We start from the raw sequence: 24,199 nt of genomic DNA, 5'->3' as shown, positions 1-24,199 counted from the left end.
ACACACAAAGAGGAGGAAAAAAACACTTTCATATAGAGATCCTTGTCTGGCCTTATCAGTACCCCAAAACCTTCAAGAGTCTGTCCGTTACCTGCAGTCAAACACACACACAGTACTGATCCTCTATACACAGCAGCCACTGTGGTTAATTCTCTGGAGTCTTGTTTGAAATCGCTCTAGAGGAATAAAAACAGCACTCATCACATAATCAGTTTCACAAAGCGACCCACGCCTCCTCCTTGTGCATCATTTCTTCCGCCGCCTCCTCCTCCTACATCTTTTTGCATCTCTGCCACCCTGGTTACAGTTCTGGTGGAATCACATTAGTACCAAAGTGGCTGGCTGCTGCGCTGCATGACAAAGTAATGGCAGCTGTCTGCAGTGGAGAGAGAGAGAGAGATGTCCCTCATCTTGCTCTTCTTCTTCTTGGTCTCTCACATGCATACAGAGATATTTTGAATTACAAGTTTTCTGCGACAGTAAATGGAGACAGATTGGAAACTTAAATAGGTGGAACATTCACAGTAAACGTAGTGGGGCGAGCTGATTGTTTTTCTGCTCTCTTTTCATTTTTCTGCTTTCTCACTGTCACATTTCATTTTTTTCTGCCTCATCATTCTCCCCCAGACAATCAGTCCCTCTCTGTTTTTACAGCTCCTGTGCTAACTCAGACTTTTCATCTGCTTTTGTGTAAATGTGTGTGTGTGTGTGTGTGTGTGTGTGACCAGAATGCCTACGACATGGCAGAGCTGCAGAAGTCCCTCCAGCCGAGCCCGGCACAGTCAGTGCAGTACTGCCGCTCTAGAGCCTTGCACCACCCTCCTCCTCCCCACCATCATCACCATCACCTCCTCCACCAGGCGCCCCCCGTCCCACCCTCTTCCCAGCCGCTGGAACCCCTGAGCCGGACAACCAGCTCCACAACCTTGCCTCCCTCTGCAGCTTCCACTTCCTCCACGGCCACCACAACGACCAGTCTCCGCAGGGACGTCCCCCCCACCAGGCTGCCGGCCCAGGGCCAGGCCCGTCCCTCGCAGCTAGCCCGTCGTTCCCTGTCCTTCTCCAGCCAGGATCTGGCCCGCTACCTGTGCGAGATCATCCGCGATGCTGACCAGCATCCAGACACGGGACCTTTTGACTCCCTGCAGGTCTTCTCCACCGAGGGTGGGGGCTCGCCTGCCGGCTCCCTCAGCTCCTTCAGTTCAGCAGGGCTGGATGGAGGCAGCAGCGGAGAAGGGGGAGCGGAGGCGAGGAGGGAGGAGACGCTCGGGGAGTGGGGGCCTCGCTTTGAGAAGCTTCGGGCGCTGTACGAGCGAGCCGAGGCCAGCGACCTCTGAGCTCCAACACAAACTGATTGGACCCTGATAACGGGGCCGCCCAAAACAATCAATTAGCAGACGCTTGGCGGCGACTGAGGCTGGAAAAGCGAGAGACTGGCCGACAGAGAGAGAGTCGCTCCACGCGCAGCACTTTGCTGACAGCTGACACGAACTGTGTTGTATTTACTGGATGATGAGACCCGTCAATCAAAGCGGGAGCCTAAGAGACGGATGAAAGTGTCCCTATGAAAAGAGCCTGTCGCTCTGCACTCACTCTACCTTGGACGGCAATTTTGCAGGAGCAGACGTTATCAAACCTACAAGTCAGGTTAAATGCTTCAAAACGTCAGCCTGCACTCGGGCTACTCATCATGATGGAGCTTAGCTTCACTGTCGGAAAAATCTGTTCCAGTCACAGACACTAAAACCCCAAATTTCCTCGTGTGTGGATGAGCTGCCAGCTGAAGGCAGAAAATATGAAAATGTTTTGGCCAGGATTTTTTTAATACATATATATATATACCGGAGCAAATCAATGCCACTAAATGTATTTTTAGCACCTTGCTGCTCTGTAAATAAATGTCATATATTTCACACGGTACTGTTACACGATAAGACAGTGAAGATGAGGTGGATCATACTGAGTAGCCCATCCAATGCAGTTTCACTGTAGTGGACACATCGTGTTCTCGCTGCCTGGCTGTAAACAGCTTCTGTCAATGTTTGTATGAGAAAAAAACAAAAAGAAGTGCTTCGACCATCACTGGTTTCCAGGGTGAGATTTTTTTTCTGGTAATGTGTCTTTTGCTAGGTTGAGTAATTCTGTATTGGTTGGGTGTTTCAAGTTTCAACGCTCCATGGGTTGTAAGACATCAAGCTTTCTACTTAGTACCGTGCCCGCGTCTTCATTTGATTTCCTATTCTCATTTGCGCTCCGCCGCTGCTCGTTCCTCCTCACCCGGGGGAGGGTGCACAAAAATTCAAACATCTTTGTAACAAAGAAATGCGAGTGGACGTGTGGACTGCGGGAGGGAGGAAATGCTCGCTCTGTTGCTCTGTTCCGTGCACGCCGTTCCTCTGGCATACCAAATGTGGCGGCTGCGAGAGACTATTTTAACAGATGCTCGGCAGAATACAAAGTACACCGAGCTGCCTTTCAAGGTGACTACTCAATAAACATAAATGGAGGGAAGAGGGTAAGAGATATTTATAAGGATTATATATATATATATATATATATATATAAATATATATATATATATGCTTGTGAGCTGTGATAGCTGTGCCATATGCAGTTCACGCATCCATCTATTGTGTCTTGCTAAATTAGCACATATTTCTTGGCTGAAACATTAAGAGGATTGTGGGTAAGAGAGCTGCAGGAACATGTCATTGTGCTTTTGTTTTTTTTAATGTCAAAACTGAATTGTCCCTCCAGCTTCTCTCTCTCTCGCTCTCTCAGCTCTGCAAAAAACTAAACACTTTGTCTTAAAAGAACAAAAAGGCAAATAACAATAATAACGCAGCGAATGAGAGTCTAAAAAGGGCACACTTCCTTTCACATTTTTAAAACAAGAGAGAGGATTGCAGGGTAGGGGGCTGAATCAGAGGGCAAATGAGGGAAGGGAGTGAAGCGGAGGGAGCCCAGCCCCTGTGGTGAGATGTCTCACCAGTGCACCACGGAGCACAGCGGCCCTGTGGGGGAGCCGCCGAGGGAAGAGATGCTGCAAGCAACAGTTTTCTGCATAACAGTTTGCTGCACTGCAAATGGGATGAACTTAAAAAGTCGTGTGCCCCCACCCACATGACCCCCCCAACCTACGATTCTCCCCAAAGTTCCAGCGTGGCTTCTTCTGGAAGCAGCAGCATCAGCAGCGCTCCCTTCATGCCTTTTTTTTCCTTCTATTTGTCTTCACGCTGGCAGAGCTGAGCCTGTCGGCAGAGAGCAGTCAAAGGGTAGTAGAGTGTGAAAACATGTCAGGCCACTAATCCTAATAGGAGCTGATGGCCCGCTGTCATGCTGGAAAAACCAAAGGAATGTGAGGAGTTTCCAAAAAAGAAAAAAGTTGACAGAGGAGTCGATCCCCAGATTGCAGCTTCTTTTTCAGACAAATGCTTTCCGAGCAGCGGAGGCAACAATGCAGCTTTTATAAATAAGAGCATTTCCAGTCAATGATGCCTAAAAGTAAAAGACAGGCTTATCTTCCAGGCAGTGGGGAGTTCCTCGAGAGTGATGCTTGTATGTTGCTCTCTGGAGAGCGTCCGAGCCTGAGCCCCACACACAAGGATGAAAACACTTCATGCTTCGCTACAGCTGTAAGAAGCAGAGATTCACTTCCCACCATTCATTTGTAGCATACGACGGCTTCTTCAGTGTTGTGTTCTGGGTGCAGACATGTTGTGAACAATGTTTTTACCTCATTTGTAAGTACAGAGATAGATACATTCAAATTATTGCTTTTTTTTTGCCAAGAAGAGCAGCATAGATTTAAAATGTGCCGCTTCAGAGAGAAAAAAGAAATCAAACGAACATATTTTTTATCAACATGATGGTGATGAGCTTTTGACGGTTATATAAGTGTTTTGTATTTGCTTTGATCTTTTTTTCCCTCCCCTCAATAAATTCATTTGCACCAGTGTTGAATCGTGACTGCGTCTGTAAAGAAACCGATGAACTGAAATGTGAAAAATAAATATTCCTGGCTTTGAGTGACTGACAGGGAAACAGCATTGTTGGGGGGGAAATTGTTTTATTGACACACTGCCTAATAATATGTGAAACTTCACGTATCCCTCCACCAGCATTGTGTCTGGCATGAGAAAGACTTTTAACGGCAGAGTAAACATTTACAAGTTTGGATGATTTTTGTGGCTTTACAGTAGAAAATGACAGCACAGAATCACTTTAGTGGATTTTTTTTTAAAGGAACACCAAGCAAAAAGGAAAAATGACCAAAAGGCACCCAGATACATATTACAGTATTTTCTTTTTTCAAATAAACACAAAGAAACAGTTTCCACAATGAACGAGTTCAATGTTGGTTTAAATGAAGCTGACGGTGTGAGGACTCTTTAGGATTACCAGGATGTCTCCAATTATTACTGAAGAAAAGCTCTTCATCCAAATAGTGATTATTCAATGTAATTCTAAAGGCTGGAAAACAAGTTAACTCTTGACTTTAGGGACTTCAGCAGCAACAGCCTCCATCAGACACAGTAAGTCCTCCTACCAGGGTATCGGTATGTCCTGGATGCTGCGTGCAGGTCATACTTGCAGCACGTCACTTGAATTAAGGTCAGGACTCAGACTTTCAAAACCTGAAATCTACTCTCCTTCAGCCTTTTAGTTGATCTACTCGGCTCAGTCCCAAAATTGAACCCTCAAAAACTGAAAATGACATCACCTGAGTTCACGAGGGCTCAAACTGATAGAAAACACGAAGGACACCGCTTTGTAACATCGCGTGATGTTGCCTTGACAAAGCCAAAAGACTTAACATTGTGAGTTTGGGAAATTTTTATTTCACTTATTTAAATGTTCTTTACAACTAATGAATTTATAGGTCCAGTCTCATCTTAACATCTTTCAGGATCTTGTCTTAAAAAAGGTGAAGAGAGGTCAAATAATAGATCTGCTTTTTATGTCAGCCGTTAAAAGTAAACTAATTCGGTGTCTAACAAAGCGCAGACTTCATTCCTCCTCGTTTCATGTGAACTTCTGTTTCCTGTACTTTTTGGGTTGTTTGCTCCACCCAAGACACGTTTAATGTCATACTGCATGAAGTGGAGGTTCTTGCCTTAGACAAAGTTTGCATGTGTCCTTAGGCAAACTGGAGATAAAGGGTCCAAATGTCAGCCAGAGTCTTCATGAACAGCAGAGCGGCCCTGTGTCCTTGCTGAATCAGCAGTAATGCACATCAAAGACTGAGTGCGGGCAAAGGGATCAAACCATCCTCTCATAACTGCCTGACACTCTGCTCGATGTCCAGCTACTGAGGTGGTAAAGCGATCCCAAACCATGATGCTCCCTCTACCATGCTTCCCAGCTGGACTGAGGTTTTAGTATGAGAACCTAACCTGGTCAAGCACGTCAAGCATTAACCAGTGTTATTTCCCACACTGTTCTAATTCAGGTTCCAGCAAGGCAGAGACATTTCTGATCAATCCCCAACCAACATCATTACATAGCCAGGAGATTAACATCTCAGTCCGTCAAATTCTGCCAGAGGCTGCTGCCGCACACACCTCTCTTTCACAGAAGTGATGCTGGCGTTCAATCTAGAACAGGTTCCACAAAAACAACAGTTGTTCCCAAAGTGAGAACCCATGAATGACAGATGAAGTCTATATTTCTACTCATTAAAACACTAAATAGTGTTCTCCAGCTTCTCCTAGTAACGCTTAATGTTTCACTTCTGTTCAAGGTAGAGCTGGCTCTGCTTGAGCGCTGGGACTACACCAGTTAAAAAGAGGTAACTAATGTGCACAAGGTTTACTTTGGCATTGGTGAGCTGGTGCAACAGTCAAACTCTGAAACTGGACTGTGAGCTCAAAGATGGGCAAAGTTTGCACAAGCAGGTGGCTTAACGTGCAGCTTCTTAGCCAGGAGAGCAGATTTTTGACAACACTGAATTTCATCTTTGATTAAAAAAGTTCAGATTTCATTTATTTTGTACATTTTGTGGCTGTTTAAGACGCTTCAACACCAAAAACTACTGAGATGGATGTAGAAATAAAACGGTTGAAATAGCACAACATACATCCCAAACAAGCAACCCTTGGGTGACTTGGGTCACCGTGGCATCACAGCGCCAATGCCAAAGGATGCTAATCGCATTCAGGCTCCAAAATATCTGCACGATTATGACTCAGGCGAGTGCTGCTTGGGCTTCATCTACGACAGATGATAATTTTATCTCATCTAGCTTCAGACCAATAGATGAAAACCAATCCTGCATCTGGGAGCAATCCCAACATCTCGTTTGATTTTTTAAGATTGGGATTAAAGTTCTTTGACTTCTAAAATCACGTGGAAAGACCTTCAAGAATAAAGTTGTCCACCTGTTGCTCCAACATGACCTGTTCAGCAAACATTCACGGTCTCATCACGGTTCAGGGCCGAGGCCAGGTTTCAAATCGGTTGTCCCAAAAACAGACTGTTCAAACTAAACCTGGATCCAAACAAGTTCATTAGTTGCACAAAGCCGTCTAGTGAGCATCTTACATGTATTTCACGAACATCCACTTTAAACCACAGCAGACTGTACAGGTTAATGACCGCCTTCATCGCCTCTTCATTAAGAAAACCATAGTCAGCAGCGGCCTGCTACTAAACCCAATATGTATGGAAATTAACAATGCTGAAAAAATATTACATTAGTAGACTCTTATTAGGCAAACCTAATGGAATCACTTCGCTCTCAAATAAAGCAATCAGACATCGCCTAAATTAAACATCCAATATGGAGGCGGGAGGAACAAGCATTCTCGTTCCACTCATCCGATTGATATGCATCACGACGAGGCCTCGCCTTTAACGAACACCGTGTTTTCAAAAGCCCTGCAACAACCGTGTGCAGGAGTGCTCACGCATCTGCGAGAGCGTGGATTATCAAAGACAGAGGTCCTTATTAACAAGTGTACAAATACAGGCAAACTGAGCTGAGATGAAGGGGAAGGGACGGAGGGAGGGTGCTAATTGTCCAACCACTAATTACCTACGCAGCTCCGGCCCTTCAGTCACCTCCTCTCCTCTCCTTTGGTGTGAAGGAAGAAAATGAGGAAGATCACTGAGAATTCATGTTTTCATGCGCTCTCATTTCTCCTGCGCTGCTGTTTAAACATGAGCATCGTCTGTCATACCCTCTCCTCCTCCCCGCTTTCTCGTCTAACCACAAAGCCTCGGTTTGATATGCAAGTGTTGGCCCCTCTTTCTCTCTCTCTATTTTGGATTGTGGCTCAGAATCAGCCCCGTTGTCAGGCTGCTGCAATTTCCTCGCTACTTACATTATTCATGTGTGTTTGTGGCTCGGTGTTTGTGGCAGAGAGACAAAAATGAAAAGGTTGAGAATGCTGCTGATGACAATCACAGAAAGAGAAAAAACATGAGAGCAATCACAACAACAACACCGTCACAAATACCACTTGGTACCAACTCTGACCTCAGTTTTACAGCAAAAGCACATTTAAGTAGCTGGCAGAAAGCGAAACTAACGTAATTATCCTTCCTTTTCTGGGGTAACTGGTAACATTTATCACAGCGGCCACATGTGCCCCACCACAGAGGGGCCACATCTGAGCTCTGCTAGTGGTCTGACCTACTCGGTGGGGATACAGCCGAGTATGACTAAACAATCACTGAACGAACAACTATCAGCATTTCCTGTTTGTGGGCAACGATACACAGACTGTATATAAAAGATGGCTGTATCCCAATTCAGGGTCTGCAGCCTTAAAGGCCGCATTTTAAGGCCGATTACGTCACAGCGACGCCATGAAGGCTGTCCCAATTCAAAGGCTGCTCGAAATGCGGCCCTCAAATGCGTCCTTCATTTCCCTGAATTTTAAGGATGTGGCGGTGTAGACTTCGTGGCCCAACATATCCCAGAATGCATAGCGCGGCGGTGGGTGTGGATAATTTTGCCGGAAAAAAACGGCGGAAGAGGTGCGCCCAAAGAGTAAACTTTTAAAAGTAAGTACTGAATATTATGTCACTTATTTATGTGCAAATGTTTAATAACGAAGAACATTAAAACATTACTGTTGGCCACATGTCGGCAAAGTTATGTGACAACAGTGACGTTTGTACTAACTTGGTTTTACAGCCTTTACTTTAAAATATGCGCCGTTCAATAGTCGACCTTAATCTTACAGAGAATGTGATGATTTCATGGATATTTAAAGTCAGCACTGAGACAAATTTAGCAATGCCAACATATTGAAAGAACAATATTTGTCTCATATATAACACAGTTATATATACAGTGTCAAAGGAACCTGTCTTTGAGTGAAGATTTAAGGTGACAGGAAATATAAATAAATGCAGCTTGAATCTTTACTGAAGCTCAGTGTTTGAAACAGAGTCATTCACTGCTGTAATAACTAATACTGACTGAAATAATAACTTTAATATTGGCCATATTATATTTACATTACCAAAGCGAGATGACTTTAGTCTCATGAACAACATTAGCTAATTGTTATTTACTAGCTAATCTTAAATGACTGTTCAGTACAGAAATGAAGCCCAACAATCATGTTTTACAGTCCCGTGGTCTCAGCCTCAGATACTTATCCAATCAAAGCTCATGTAGAAACAAACAAATGAACAAAATATGTTCTCCTTCATTTCTGTTAAACAAAGCTGTATGAAACGTTTCCAGCTGTTAGTATCACGATTGCTAGGCAACCTGGGCAGCGCGACGGAGGCTAGACCGTCCCATTTCACAAGCCTCGCACTTCCGGCCTTAGCGGTCTTTGAGGACGCGGCCCTTGAGGACCGTTAAGGCTGCGTACTTTAAGGCTGCAGACCCTGAATTGGGATACAGGCCATGACTGTAGTTTCCAAGTCCTGCACTCTTCCCACAGCAGGTCCACCTGTGCAGTAGCTGTACAGGGGACCGATAATGATACCAGAAATTTAGCAGTTAAAGTAATTCATGGTAGAAGCAATAAATTGTCAATTTAATGAGCCTGCAACAGCTTATGATTATCTCTGTAACACCATAAACTCTACTGATCTGCTCTTATAGCAAGAGGCATGTTATGCTGAAAGTTAGTGGAAGCTGACGAGGCAGTTAGCAAACTTTTTCTTAAACCTTCTTTTCAATAATTTATTTTTATGTACAATCCTGAGAAAAAAATACCACATTACAGTAACATCAAGAGAAGGGGGTGGGAGCTAAACTGAGCTCATCAGCTAGCAGCTCTCAGACTGATCATCAGAGTAGAAAACCACAAAAATCCTGCAAACAGAGAAGCTACACAGCTTAACAGATTTATTAGACCACCGCCAGACCAAATAAAGAGTATTGGTCATTACCAAAATACTTTTTTATGATTGTGTAATGGTTACTTCAACAGTATCTGCAAGCTCTTTCATCTTTTAATATAGTTATTGTCTTGATCCATGAATTTTCAAATTTTACTTTTACAAAAAGGCAGAAAAGATTAATAAAAATAAAAAAAATAATAACACATTAAAGTTACAGAAGAATCAATTTAGTGGCTGAATGTTTGATGAAATTCAGACTTCTGTGAAAAGTCCAGTGTCTTGGCTCAGATTTGGATACAGTTTATTTGCCTAATAAATAAAAATACATTTTTTGGACAGATTTCTAAAACATTTGTGTGCTTTGTTTTTATAACAGGTGGTCTAACAAAGTCCATTACCCGCTGTGTATCTGGTACATGGCCTCTCCTGGGACTGATGTTCTGGTGATAAGATAATTTAAATAGTGTGTATGTTCAAAGAGTGTGTGAACCAGGTTATTCTGAAGCTACCATGTAGAAATGCCTCCCAGACACATCATAGGAAGGTAATTATAAAGATGACAGCTGTAAGGACACACTGACTAAATGTGTGTGTGTGTGTGGCTGTGCAGAACAGGCAGACTGCGGCTTTCTCAAGAACAACTTCTCCAACCTGCATCACAGTGACTGAAGTCATTGCTCACAGACCACAAATAAAAATTAAATTAAAGCCTGAATTCAAGTTTGTGTTTAGTTTGAGACATTTTGTAGAGAAGTTCAAAGACCTGTTTGAGGGTTACGACTTGGTTTTAGGCTTAAAGTAGGTTCAGAGTGAGGTTAAGTTGGGGTTTGGCACGTAGTTGTTAGGCTTGTGGGTAGAAGAGCTTAGGATGACAGGATGACAGCAGTGATGCTAGAAGTAATACTAGTAACAGTAAGATTAAACAGTCGCATGAGCTTCCACTGGGACTATGACAACCTGTTTAAGCATGTTTTTATGTTCAGTATGTTTAATGAATCAAATTCAAGCACAGTTCAATTATTAATATGAGAACATGTAATGAATGAGGCAGATGACCAGCTTCCTTTACACTAACATGGCTGAAACATACTGACCGGAGCTGCTCGCTGCCCATCTGAAAGAACCAACACGTCGGTCAGTTCTGAAAAATAAATCTCCTAACTGACTATAATCTTATCAGTTGTATCATATTTGGGGTTATTTATGAAACTTTCTAAACTAGACATTTACACTTAATGTCTGCTGATATCTACTCCTAAAACAACTGAACTACAGTGGAAACTGAACCTTTTTTTTTTTTAAAAGTCAGTTTAAATCCCTACAAATGAAGAGCTCAACAAATCTTCGATTTCTGTCCCTACTTTCGTTGGCAAAGAAGAACTCAGCTGCAAATACATACGACTTCTCTGTATTTCAATCTTTAAGTTTCACTTAGTCATCTAAACTTTTTTGGGGGTGGACGGCGGCTGAATGAGTGGGCGTAGAACAGCCCGAAGCAGGAATCCTACATTTGCACACTCCACTCACAAAAACACTGCAGCCCGAAGTGCAGACCGGCCCGCTGTTCTAATAGCACGTCCAAAGAGCCACGTGTTGAAGAAATAATGGCCATGATCACAGCTGGGCGCAGTGCAAAGAGGAGACAGAGGAACAGCAAGGATTCAGCACTTTTATTTCATCCTCTCCTCCTCTCTCCCCTCTGGCCTCTGCTGGGGTTGTCTTGCAGCCCTGGTCCTGCTACTGAGTCACGCTGGGCTCTGATGAGCCCTTCGTATTTTTCTTGCGTTTCTTCTTGAGCCGGTAGACATGGAAGGTTTTATTCTGGAATGTTCTGGTAAAGAGAGCGTTGTAAGCTGCCGCGTCCGTCTTGATGGCATCGCAAAAACGAGGGTGGGTGGCAGGGACGAGGTCGGGGTCATTCTCTCCAGGTCCGTCCATGATCTGATAAGAGAACAAACGCGTCACCATTAACAGCAACGAGAATGACGGCAGGCTGAAGCCAGCACAATCGAGATAAAGTCCACCGGCAGCAGCCTCTGATTTCACTTTGCTCTGCCAGTTAGATCTGCCATAAAATCTGTATGAATGCTTTAGTGCATTAAGGGCTAAAGTGAGTCTAAATTAATAAATATTCTGCTTTGGGATTATTGATTGCAACATTGATAAAACAGCTGCCAAAGAAGGCTGAACCCAATGAAAAAAGAGGCAGTGCAGGACATGTGGAGATGCTGGCTTCAAGGACGGATTTTCTTGGAAGGAATAAGATACTCATTAGCAGCACTGAAGGCCATTAACAAAAAATATCAGCTTCTAAAAAGGATCCCACAGAACGGCACTGTTTGCTGGCGAGATGCAACACTTCCAGTTTTAAAAAGTGGTGGGTGGGACTGTGAAAGTTTCTGAATGATAAACTTTTAATTAAAAAAAAGAAAAGGGATATTAACTTTTTGTCAAATATTCAGTCATGAATATTTTATGGTTTCACACACTTGAATTCTGAAAGTGTCACATTTAAAAACACAAAATAAGCCACAACATGAAAAGCACTGAGCCATGTTAGAGTGGAGCTACAAAAACTATTTTGAGGCTTATAGTGAAACTGTACAGTGTATTAAGGCAGCGGCCCCCAACCCCCGGGCCACGGACCGGTACCGGTCCGAGAGTCGTTTGGTACCAGGCCGTGAGAGTTTAGGCTCAGGTGTGAAATTGAAATTTTCAGGGTTTTTATTGTTAACTCTGTTTCCCTGGGTCTTGTGTTATGAATTCATTTTCTATATATTTTCATGTACTTTGTTTTGTAGCTGTGTCTTATTTTGAAAGCAGAGAGGAGGCTGTTACTTTCAGTGTTGTTGGTGCATTTCAGGAGGACGCTGCTAACAAAGTTACACAAATACACAGTGAATTATTATATTTACAAAATAGCACCGTTTTTGTCTTGGTCGGATCATTTTCTTTTGTTGTGTTTATCAGCGACGCCTTGAAGGCCGGTCTGTGAAAATATTGTCTGACATTAAACTGATCCGTGGCGCAAAAAGGTTTGGGGACCGCTGCATTAAGGGACAGTGTATGGAGTATAAATTAGCTTCTGAGCAATATGTATAAATATTTAGGTTCATAATCACATGCAAACGCTCTGCAGTGGAGATTTGTAATTATTTGGTGATTTCACTTTGCATTTTCATTGGAGTAAGATCATCATCATCATCATGGCTGGAAACCAAAGTAAGGTTTTCCAGCTGTAAACGACGCCCCACAGGTCATGTGGCTTTGCCCCAGTGAGTTTGAAATGTCTCGATGGCACACGGGGAGATTTTAATGTGGTGGCTACCTGGTGTGTACAGTAAAGATACAAACAGGCAAAACTTAAAGTTTACAGGAGAAAGATCACATTTTATAGTTTGTTATAGTCATTAACACTCCTGGTGTTACAGGGAAAGCACTGGATCACTGAGCAGGAAAAAAAGGAAAGAAAGGTATCCTGGTGTTAACAATGAAAGCAAAAAAAGATGAAAAGATGCAAAGAAGGAAAAACAAAAGCAGGCAGACAGAAAGACCAGAGGTGATAAAAAAAGTAAGAGCTAAATAAAAGAAAGTATGAGAGGAAGCAAAGGACAGACAGAAAGAGACGTAAATCCAGCATTCCTTCAATAAAGCTGTCTAGATGTCAGATGTTGTGTACGCTGCGTGACATTTACGGCGTCGCGAGCACACCCCGACTCTGCGTTTCAGCGTTTCATGTGTCTTACACGATGCTGGGCCAGACCGAAGCTCGCCTCGCTTCTGGTAATCCAAATAGCTGGCGAGCCGCATCTGACATCAAAATAAAGAGTCTGGGGGAGTGGGGGTGAGCGGCGGCAAAAGAGTGAGAGACAGTGACGCGCAGATAAGAAGTGGGACTATTGATCTGTCTGCAGAGGCTGAGAGCTTTCACCGAGTCGCAGGAGTCGGCAGAGGGGACGTCGCATGCTGACACACACACACACACACACACAGTGAGTCACATTAAATGAAAGCCACCCACATGTCCGTTGGCCAGGTCGAGCAGGTCCCGCAGTCTGCAGCCCCGCCTGTGCCTCCGCTCGTAGCAGATGCTGTTTTCCAACACCACATAGTCGGCCCCAATAGCCTTCAGGATATCGTATACTTCCTCTGGGGAGCGGCGAGCGTACACTTGATACACCTGTTCACACACACATATAAGTATTTCCTGAAAGGAAGCCAATATTAACTTGATATTGCTGGGAGGAGAAAACTTCTCCCCTGGAACTCAATTACCAGACACATTTGTTTTCTGAATTACACTTTATGAAACTTGGTTTATTCCAATTAGGAAACGTTTACTTTGAAAAACAAAAAAAAGAGAATGAAAACAATTATGACTCAAACAAAACCCGCAGGGGAACAAGAACTAAAGCTGAAAACATAAATCCCAGCTTCCAAGAAAACTCTCATGGTTCATCTTTTATTTGTAGCAGGCAAAAGATTTAAATGGACAAAATATGCAGCCCATAAATACTGCAAGAACTGGCTAAGAGCTGATTTATTATAAGGCTAGAACACAGTGAAACAGCAACTTTTAGAAAGGTTCAAATAAGCTGTAAAAAAAGCATCAATCCAACTGAATCTCACCTGTGACTGAAATCACACTAATTTAACCACCAAGTGCTGTTTTAGTTTGTTGGTTGGTGTTTTTGGATCATCTTAACGGTGAATATCAAATATACTCACTACATTGTGCTTTCAGTGATTAACCACAATGACACAAGCATGAGCATCTTCCTTTGCAAACGAGCCTAAATCTGTCGACGATGATGCAAAAATGACGAGCGTTCACTGGAGCCATTTGGAGAGCCCTTCTGTGGCTGGTGATGAAATATGGTGGAAAAACACAATGGAAATAAAGTGACAACTAAATATTAGATATTAAAAATAGTCAAGAACTGACAGAATCTGATACTAAGTGAGTGATAACTCTAAAAGTACTACAGCATAGTATCATTGTCACAGTTTATCCTCTCGAGATGATCTCATGAAAAGCTCCAAATCAATATTTAACTGATCCAGCTCTCAGTGTATTAAAAAAATATGTATGTCAACTGCTGTAAATAACCAGCTTAGAACAATTCACTGAACCACACTGTGTCACTGAGATGAAGTAAAGCACTGCACGGCCTGGCGGACAAAGTCCTGGCAGCATTATTGTAAAACCCCAGCAGGTTTTCCAGGCAGAGTGTCCGTAAGCATTTTATATTTGAGCATTTGATAAACAAAAATGTGTATTCCGCTCGAGTAAATAAAGAAGTCAACTAACAAAACTGAATCTAAATCGCTGCTGATTTTTTCTTGACTTTTCTTCCTCCGTCTGAACCACAAACGAATTCAAGGCTCCGAGTCTTTCACGTAGCTGTAGCCTGCAAACACCTGCAACCTACCAAGGTAGCTAACGCAGTCTGGACAGTTCAGACGGGGAGGGGGTCGATATCAAACCAATTTCTTGCCAGAGGGCAGCGTTAACAGAAGAAAACGTTAATCGTTTCTCTTGAACTCACAGATTGGTGCTGAGCGAAAGTCCACTGATGCCAACCCTACAAGCTCCATTTGATCAGCTATGGATACATGATGCCAAGTCACCAGACACTCAGGAAATAATCAGGGCTGTAGCTGAATATAATAGACCAGAGATGCCTCTTCATTTTTTTGTCGTTTTCCCCTGTGGTGTCAAAAATGGCGTCGACCATTTTGCTTGACTAAGTGGAGTCGTGGCAACTTTTTACGTTGACTGCACGAGAGCTTTTCTGTGGATCAAGATGTATGTAAGAAAGTAATGAGGATGGAACCCTTATAATCAACAACTGCAGTCCTAAAACCTCTGAGTGGGTGCCAAAAGATTCTTGAAGTACCTAAGTCGCAGAATTTTATCAGAAGTGCAAAATAAATTAAAATAAAGAAGCAATCAACTTTCATTTATTGGTCTTCAAATGCATTTTAATGTTTGAAATGGCTTTGTTCTGCTGATTGAGCCCACCTCCATGTGTGTGAAAATAACTTAACCGCTGACTATTGTCCGAGGCTGCCCTCATGATTTAAAGTGCACTGACATGAAGTCAGTTATGAATTGTGCACTATTATCTGTTGAGATTGCAATTGGAGCCAGAAGGCGAACACGATGCAAAGACCACAGAACTGATTATGACTGAAAAGCAGCTCATGTGTGAGCAAAAACGAACCTATTATAACAACACGACAAAAGACATGTTTGACTTTAAAATGGTTTAACAAAAGGGTTATAATAAAATCAAGTTTTCCTAATTGAGGTTTAATTTACTTAGATGTAATACAATTTTCCAATCAGATGGTCATAAAAGAGGAAAATAAACCAATTTCTGTCAAATGATGAAATTTCAATTCAGTTTTATGGCTATAGCACCAGTTCACAGCGGCTTTCTCTGAGTGCTGTAAATCTTTAAGACCCCAGAATATTAGAAAAGAGAACCCCAACAGTAAGATGATCCCTTAGCAGTAAGCATTTGTGGGGAGGAAGTTGGGGAGAGGGTAGACAAATATACAGGATATCAACACATGGGGATGACAAAGTTCTCAAAGCATCATAGGAAGTTCCCGAGCAGCTTGAGGTTATATGTAGATTGTATAAAAGGAAACACTTTTAAAGCACCAACACCTTTAACCCCCCGCCCAATGGCAGCAGTTCCCAGGAAAATGTCAGGCTATGTCCACACGTACACGGGTATTTTTGAAAACGGAGATTTTCCGTTTTTGTTTTAAAAAATAACCCCGTCCACACGTAAAGACAGAAATGAAGGAAAACGCTGCTAGGAACATGCCAAAGCAACAGGTGGCGATATATTCCTAACCGTGCAGAAATGTTGGCCAATCAGAAGTCTAGAAGCCTCGGTGGGAAAAAGTAAACAAAGATGGGGCATAGAAGGAGAACCGAGTCGTATGTGTGGAGGGACAGTAACTGTGTGTGTATATGTCAGCATTTAAACACTGCAGAGAGTACAATTAACAGTAATAGCATTGTAGAAATTCATTTCACCGAAACAATAACGTGGCGCACAGTGTGACGTCAAAAAAGGCGCACACCTTTGACGCTGCGTTTTCTCCGTTTTTCTCGTCCACACGTAAATGCAAAAACTGAGTTTTCAAAAATATCCACCCTGGCAGGAGTTTTTAGAAATCTCAGTTTTCAGTGACCAAAAACGCCGTTTACGTGTGGACGAAAGGTGCAAACGCATAGAAAAATCTGCGTTTTCAAAAATACCCGGGTACGTGTGGACGTAGCCTCAGACTGGAATTTGCTAGTAAGAGTAACTTCAAAGACAAATTTAAAAAAAAAAAAGTTTACAAAAGTAAAGGAAACCCCAAAGTGTGTATGAAAAGCAGTAAGTACACATGGAAATCCCATCAGTATATCTGTGAAAAATGGAGGTCATGTCATGGTTGGTGGTGTGCTGCTGGCTGTGGCACTGGCTCGCTCTTTATTGATGATGTATTGCATTAATTCAGAAGTAATCCGTAAACGAACCGCACATATAGAAAGCCGCTTCTGTTCTTATTGACCGCTTAAAGTGCTTTACTACGGTGGCCCAGAGAGGCCAAAGGACTGCAACTTCAGAAAACACTTGCAAAAAGAAAAATGCTGCAAAAAGAAAAATGCTGCAAAAAGAAAAAATGCTGTTTTCTGAAGTTGCAGTCCGTTTGGCCTCTCAGGGCCACCGTACTTTACTCTTCAAACTACATCCATCACATAGTTTAGGATGTTGCCCGTGGTTACTTGAACATGCAGGCTGAGGATGCTGGAGATCAAACCACTGACCTTCTCATTAGTGGACTACCTACCATTGTGTGCTGTAAAGAAAGAAAAACTATGGCTATATAAAAGGACCCCCTCAAATCTCATTAGCTGGTTCTTTATCCTGCAAAAACACAATGACCCCAAATGCACTGCCTGTGGTTCAGCTTTCACTGGTGTCAAAAACTGGAGAGTGGGTGAATGGCCATGTCAGGCATCAGATTTAAAAACCACTGAGCATTTTACCAGCTGAATGTGTGTGTAGTTATAACAGCAACCACATAATAGATTTTATTGCTTTTTATTTCCACTGACATGTCCGGGAAAAGAGACTGAAACTTGCTTTTCCTAAAATGTTTTTGTGTGAGAACTAAATCAAAATGCCAGTATCGCCCCATCAGCTCAGATTTGTTAAAGAATACACTGTGTACAGTTTTTTTTGTAGAAAAAAGGTGATTCCCAAAAATTCCCAATTAGAGGACAAAAGAAGATGTGGCAGACCTAAAAGACTATCTACAACAGATGAACAGTATCTGAGGAGAGAGACACCACAGTGAGTGTCTACAGGTTCTGGATTTTAGTCAGTGACGTTGTGCATCTTGTCAAACTTATGAATACAGAGAAGGACCATCAGATTGCTGAAACTGAAAGCAAGCATGCAAGGCAAAGGCTTCATTTTCAGCTGCCAATTCAGCAAAAGCATATCCGGACAGAAAACACACAGATAAACATCATCAGTCATGGACTGACCTCCTCGACATCACCGAAGCACTGTGGGATCCTCTTGACCGAGAGCGGGAAAAAGGGCAGAAACATCCAAAGAAAAGCTCTGGGTGTCTATGTCTGTGTTTCTGAAGAGTACTTAAAGGAATTACAAGAGAGCTCGCCTAAGAGAGTTTGTCTGTCTTAAAGGTAAAGGTGGTCGTACCAAATGATGACTTTCAAGCTTGTTAGTATTGCATAAACTCTGTTTTGCTTTATATACTGTTTCCAGTATTTTGCCATGTTACGATAAATCACTATAAATCTCTTTATCTCATTTTTCTAGTAAAATACAAAGACTTGAGGGGTGGCTCAAGACTTTTGCACAATACTATAGGTATGCAAATTAACGTAGAACGGACTAGAGCGGGTGAATCGAATACCTATACTTGTTGTCCATTAATGAATAATGTTGCAGTGACATTTATCTTGCACAAGAAGTGGGACCATGTTTTAAAAGATATTTATGCAGTTTTCTTCCATAATAGAAAGAAAACAGAGCCATGTTTGCACAGCTGTCTTCATGAGGACATTCACTTGTAACACCTTACCTAAACCTAACCAAACTCTAATCCTAAAATAGAGTCTTAACCCTAAAACATTTGATAAGGACCAAAATGTCTTCACTCTTCCAAAATATTCTCACTCCAGTGGTCTAAAACTCAGCCTGGTCCTCATAAAGATAGCTGGACACAGATAAAGCCCAGTAGGCCTGAACCAGTGTCGTGGTCCATTAATGAGCTCCATACTAGGCTTGAGCTTCGCCAGCGGCTCAGCATGGCTGACTTCCCGCTGGGAGGCAAATCACAGGCTCAGCTACCCGAGAAATGACCCACACATTACTTTCCGCTCATTGCAAAGAAGACACACCGCATGCAGAAGCAGAAAAGAGTCATAATAAAGGTAATTCTCCATTGTGTTTGGTCATTAGCTGCATGTGGTTTGCAGCATGTTTGGGAAAAAGTGATATTTGTCATGTTTTCTATTTCACTGTCTGAATTCAGTCAATATGGGAGTGACAACCAGTTATTTAAGTGCATTGGCAGGGCATGTAATAACAGGCCAAAGGGAAAAATATACTAATGAAAACACAATACAATGAGAATTCATGAATAATACACAGAAGTAAAGTGAAACGCTGCCTTTGCTGCTTTAAACCTGATTTCAGCAGGAAAAAAAACATTCACGGAAAAAGGGAAAAAGAAAACAATGCCTCCGCAGCATTCCTCACATACATTACAATACTAATATGCACTCAGTACATGCGCCACCATTCATCTCTCCTTTACTGGAACACAGCACTTTTAGGCTCCATTTTTCCTACGTTACCATTCATCCCACTGTAATGGATGCACAATGTACTCAGTGCATCTTCTGATCCCATATTCATTCAGACAATCACTGCAGGTCAATGGCCCCCATCTACAGACAATTCCCTGGTCTCTCACGCAAGACATTAGCACAGAGCTGAGTGAGATGGATGGGTGGGGATGTTGTACAAAACAGATTTCACTGTGTAGAGGAGGGCGGGAAAAACGCAACCACAAGATCTGGAAATAGCCTGAAAATTCTGACACTGACTGCGGCACCAAAATAATGTATAAAGGTTAAATATTACTTAAATAAAATTGAATCAAAACAAGGGAAATGCATTAAATGGTGTGCAGCTACACTCGCACTCAGTTACTGTGGCTTTAGTCTAACTGTGGACTCAGACTGTGGCTGGTAACACAAAAATATCTCAGTTCACTTCATTTCCAGTTTCACTGTTCAATTTTTGGATTTTTAAAGAACATAATTCAAAATGCAAATTACCAAAACTGAAAAATATATAGCATAGCATCTTTATTTATAACGCACTTTACAATGTTGGCCAAAGTGCTACAAATACAAAGTAAAGAGAAAACAGCTTAAATGACATTAGAATATCTTAAAATTAAATATAATTAGTAACAAGCATATTAAGAGGCAGTCCTGCTGTGCTGAAAGGTAAATAGATGTGTTTTAAGACGTGATTTAAAAGCAGATAAGGAAGGTTGCACACAATGAGGTTTTAAATATTTTTTCTAGTGTTTGAAAATAACTTTAAATGGTGTATTAATGCCATTTTGGACCCCCCAAAAAAAGTGAGGGACAAAAAAAATGCTAGAAAAAAAGAGGGGGGGGGCTGGAGGGGCAATGGGTTTTAGGGGGTTTTCATTATAGAATTAAATTGTTTCACTTCGCACGTTTACTTTGTTGATTAAATTAGAGACGAAGCAAAGAAAAAAGGGAATCCACACTGACTGGGGTTACTTGAGCATTTGTGCACTGAGAACTACAAAGCAACAGATGAATCTGCACAGCAGCCCTTCCTGACTGATGTGAAAGCAGTCCAGCATCTGGAGTGTGAGCAGGTTGGTTCTACCCAGCAACTAGGGCTGTTCGATATAACCATATATATCGGATGACGATATAAAAACGTCTATCGTTTCATTTTACGCTATCGTTTGTTTCGCGGTGTCGCAAAATAAACTGTTTACGGCAATATTTTTTCATGGTTTTGATGGTCACTGTAGTGGCTATGTTCATTTCTTAAAGTTCTCTCTTTCTCTTATATTTTATATAACCACACTACGGACGGACAAGCGCCTGTTTTTATGCGTTGTGGTTAGCAACAACGACGGTAACAGCATCACGTGTCCGCTTGTTTATGTTCCACATAAACCTTTCACAATAAAGCTCAGGATCCTGTTGAGACTTTTCAAAATAAACTGAATCACGTGAAAGAGCAGATTATTTACGGATGAGAAGTAAAAAAGAGCCGCCAGGTGCTAAAAAAATAAACCTTAGACTCAAACGTTAGAACAGGCTTTTCCCCGCAGCACGCCGTGTAATAAATACTCACAAAGAAAACAGCGGCTGTTACAACTTATGTCTAAAAATGTATCGTTCCATGCATCTGTTAAACCACTCGAGTCCAGGTACACGACGCGCAGCTGGAAACACTTCCCGCAAGTCGAGCTGCCCGAGATTCACAGAATTTACAGAAAATGTTACATTTTTGTGATTTATATCGTTATCGGACGATAGAATTCTTATATCGGGATATGAGATTTTGGTCATATCGCACAGCCCTACCTGCAACACAAAGCTATTATGTTCCATGACAGAAACAAAAAACTGTTTTTCTAATTGTACATATAAATTGTAAACTTTATATGTACTGCTCGTTTTTTCCCCCTTACCTACCCACAATGGGCCTAGTGCACCGTTTCAGTGAACAAGGGTAGGGATAGCTCAGCAGGTAGAGTGGTCACCCCTTGATTGGAAGGTCGGGGGTTTGAATCCACTGAACGGCTACCCTGAGGTACCCCTGAGCAAGGTACTGTCCGTACACACTGCTCCCCAAGCGCCTGATTGGTGGCTGCCCATTTCACAGATACTTACAAATCTGTGATTATATTTGTAAGAACAAGAACTGTCAGATAATATTCAGATATTTATTGATGTATATAATTCCAGAAAGACCCAAAGGTTAAAAAACAAAACAACTATCATTTATTTAAACAAGGATAACACAGAGCATGTGATACCTTTGTGATACCTAAGTAACAAGTAATAACTGGACGTGGAGGGGCTTCTTTGTTACTCTTAAACAGAAATCTAAATTAACTGGAACTCAACCGGTGTGCTGGAGAGAAGATGGAGAAAAGACGGCAGATCACGGTCACATTTCTGCATTTTTTAACTTTACATGTCTTTACCTTGGACGCTTTCCAGATGAATTAAATCACACAGACAAATATCTTTTAAAGGTCCTACTGGCAGCGAACAAAAAAGCCATGACTAAGCGTTGGCTCTAGAAGCATCGCCACACAATACCTTGGTTATTACAAGTGTTAACAATCTACACACTGGGGAAGAGCTGACATATGCATAAGACTTCAAAACAAAAGTGGGAGAGAAAAGGTGGGAGAAATCGCACCGTTATTTAGCCTCTGAAACAGACTTGATCGTGTGAGGTGGAAGAAGTGGGTTTTTTCTTTTTCTCGACCATTCTGTTTAATTGTGAAAATGAATAAAAAGAAAGACTCCAGGTAGAATCTTTACAACATAAAACATTTTGAGAAAATTGCCGTTGTGAACTGATGAATATCCACTGAAGTGAACTGAATTCCGCTTTAAAAGATATCACTGGCTCGTATTATAGCCTGTGCAGAGAGGTAAAGCTTTGTCAGATCTCACACCTCTTTCAAAACACAAATATTACAGCTGTGATTATTCTTAAAGCGAATCCAAGCAGCTAATTGGCATTCAAATCCACCTGACTCGGTGTTATGAAGCTGACACTGTAATTACCATCAATTTACTTCAGATTTTCCATTTATTGTGTTTGTGTTATCTTGCAGCCCCTCTGGCAGTTTCGTTTTATTGCAGCCTACAGTACCTGTCTGGTCCGCTCCCGCAGGTCTTTATCTTCATAATGGGGGTGGTTGGTGAGAACTCTGCCTGTGCACAGCTTGATACCCGCCAGGAGCTGCATGCTTCCAGCAAATACTGCCTGTTTGGGTGTCTTTGTGCTGTGGACAAACACAGAGAAACGAGACAGACAAATCAGTCACCTTTCTAAACATTTTCATAGTATATTGCATGACTAGGCTAATATAATACAGTATATGTGTAGAACTTAAAGCAACAGAGAGATGGAAAAAGTTTTTAGGCTATCAACACAAACATCGAGTCATCAGAAAAGTTTGATTGAATTTTACTTTATTTTATTGTCTCCTGTTGTTATTCACTGCACACATTTTTGCCTTTTGAGCTGCTGCAATAATTGGAACATACTACTGATGGCATTTAAAAATGTCTTTCAGAGACGGATGAATTAAATTATGAAAATATGCCACATGATGTGCAGTTACAGTGCTACGGAAAACTCTACATCGCCAAGGACAAGCTTTGTAAAGCTGTGGTGTGTTAACGTGTTAATACAACTTAGTTTGTTGTGTGCGTGCATGAAAATGTGTGTGTGTATTCAAATCTTTTGCTGTGCCGCTGCAAACTGTGGTGAGGTACATCCTGGTTGCATTAATAATTCTCCAGATAAACATCAAATTGACTGCAGTGCTATTGTGGCAGACAGATCAACACCCCTGTGCATGTATCACTCAGAAAGACATTTAAAAGTTTCAGTGCAGAGATGGAAGGACCAGGGAACGACACCCACTGCAGTGGAACTTCACCAATTAGGCTTTTATGGTAAACTAGGCAGACGGCAGCAATAAGAAGTAAGACAAACCTCTCAGCGCTTATTATCTGTGGTAAGTGGTTAGCACTGTCACCTCATAGCAAGAGTCCTAAATATGAGCTCGAGATGTTCCAAGAGACAAATTTACTGCTCGTTTACATAAGGAAAAGTAGACGAATTAAATAGTGTAAAAAGTATGAAGCTCCCAAATTGAACAGATAATTATTATCTGCATTATCTGTGCAAATTTCATATGTGCATTTCAAAGCTGAAAATCATATTCTTTGACAAATCTCACCGAAATATGTGGCCGTTTGAGCCATTTATGAACACAAACACAATGTCAGTCGTGGCTAAAGTTAGCAGTGCTAGCAGTGCCTCATTTCCTGCAGGTTAAAGCCTGCACACCTGGGCAGCCTGTGGTTGCTCACTGCTGTGGTCGAGTGGTTATGTGCGACCCAACAGTTAACAGCATTCATGCATTAGTTGAGTCCCTGGGTTTAAAGACCAATATTTCTGGTTTCAACATTTTAATAGTCTAGTTTACTAGTTGTGCAAATCCTTAAACCCAAAAGCACCTTTCTTTGAGCAGCTGCTTGTGAAGGTTTTTTTCTTGAACTGGATTTAATAAAATTTAATGAATGGTGGCATCAGAGTTGAAATAAGAATGAAAATGGTCCTTGAAGAAAATTTGAAGAGGCCTGCAGACCTGAAGCTTCAATGGAAAAGAAGCATCTAAAAAGTCTGGAGTTACCTTTGGAGATCAGAGATGTCAGTTTCTGACTTAACTGATCAGCAGAAAACTCGTCATTAATGTTTAGTAAGTGCAGATTTAAGGTTACTTTTTCTTTTTTTGTTCTTTCAATTAAATGTCTATAAAGAACATCAACATTTGTGACTTTAACTTTTCCTGAAATGAATTCACCAAAGAAAACTGAAGAATGCTGAGAATGCTGTGCGCACTGCAAGCTCTCTGTACAGTATATACTGTATGCATATAGCACCGTAATGACCGGCTGACTGTTTCTCATGTGGATGTGCACATATGCATGAGTCTCGTAGGAGGAGCGGAGTGGAGGGTA

At 41.9% G+C, this 24,199-nt stretch overlaps 2 protein-coding genes across 4 annotated transcripts in view; one reads left to right on the top strand and one right to left on the bottom strand.

The window, feature by feature from the left end:
• LOC146393167 (neural-cadherin-like) overlaps positions 1–3,957 on the top strand; it is a 325,691-nt gene extending 321,734 nt beyond the window's left edge. The window contains exon 37 of the mRNA XM_084927227.1: positions 729–3,957. Within this exon, the coding sequence (XP_084783353.1) occupies positions 729–1,337 (609 nt within the window). The 3' untranslated portion in view covers positions 1,338–3,957. The remainder of the gene's footprint in view (positions 1–728) is intronic.
• Positions 3,958–4,049: 92 nt separating this feature from the next.
• The window catches only part of dpy19l3 (dpy-19 like C-mannosyltransferase 3), an 88,312-nt gene continuing 68,162 nt past the window's right edge, over positions 4,050–24,199 (bottom strand). For all 3 annotated transcript variants that reach the window (XM_084927250.1, XM_084927243.1, XM_084927239.1), the window contains 3 exons: positions 22,317–22,449; positions 13,334–13,492; positions 4,050–11,253 (listed from right to left, as the gene is read on the bottom strand). In XM_084927250.1, the coding sequence (XP_084783376.1) occupies positions 11,050–11,253; positions 13,334–13,492; positions 22,317–22,449 (496 nt within the window). In that variant the 3' untranslated portion in view covers positions 4,050–11,049. The remainder of the gene's footprint in view (positions 11,254–13,333; positions 13,493–22,316; positions 22,450–24,199) is intronic.

This window comes from Perissodus microlepis, chromosome 1, assembly GCF_051167445.1.
Source record: "Perissodus microlepis isolate ML-2025 ecotype Zambia chromosome 1, ASM5116744v1, whole genome shotgun sequence".
NCBI classification, from domain to species: Eukaryota; Metazoa; Chordata; class Actinopteri; order Cichliformes; family Cichlidae; genus Perissodus; species Perissodus microlepis.
Note: the sequence above shows the minus strand (reverse complement) of the source record. Positions and strands in the feature narration are given on the sequence as shown.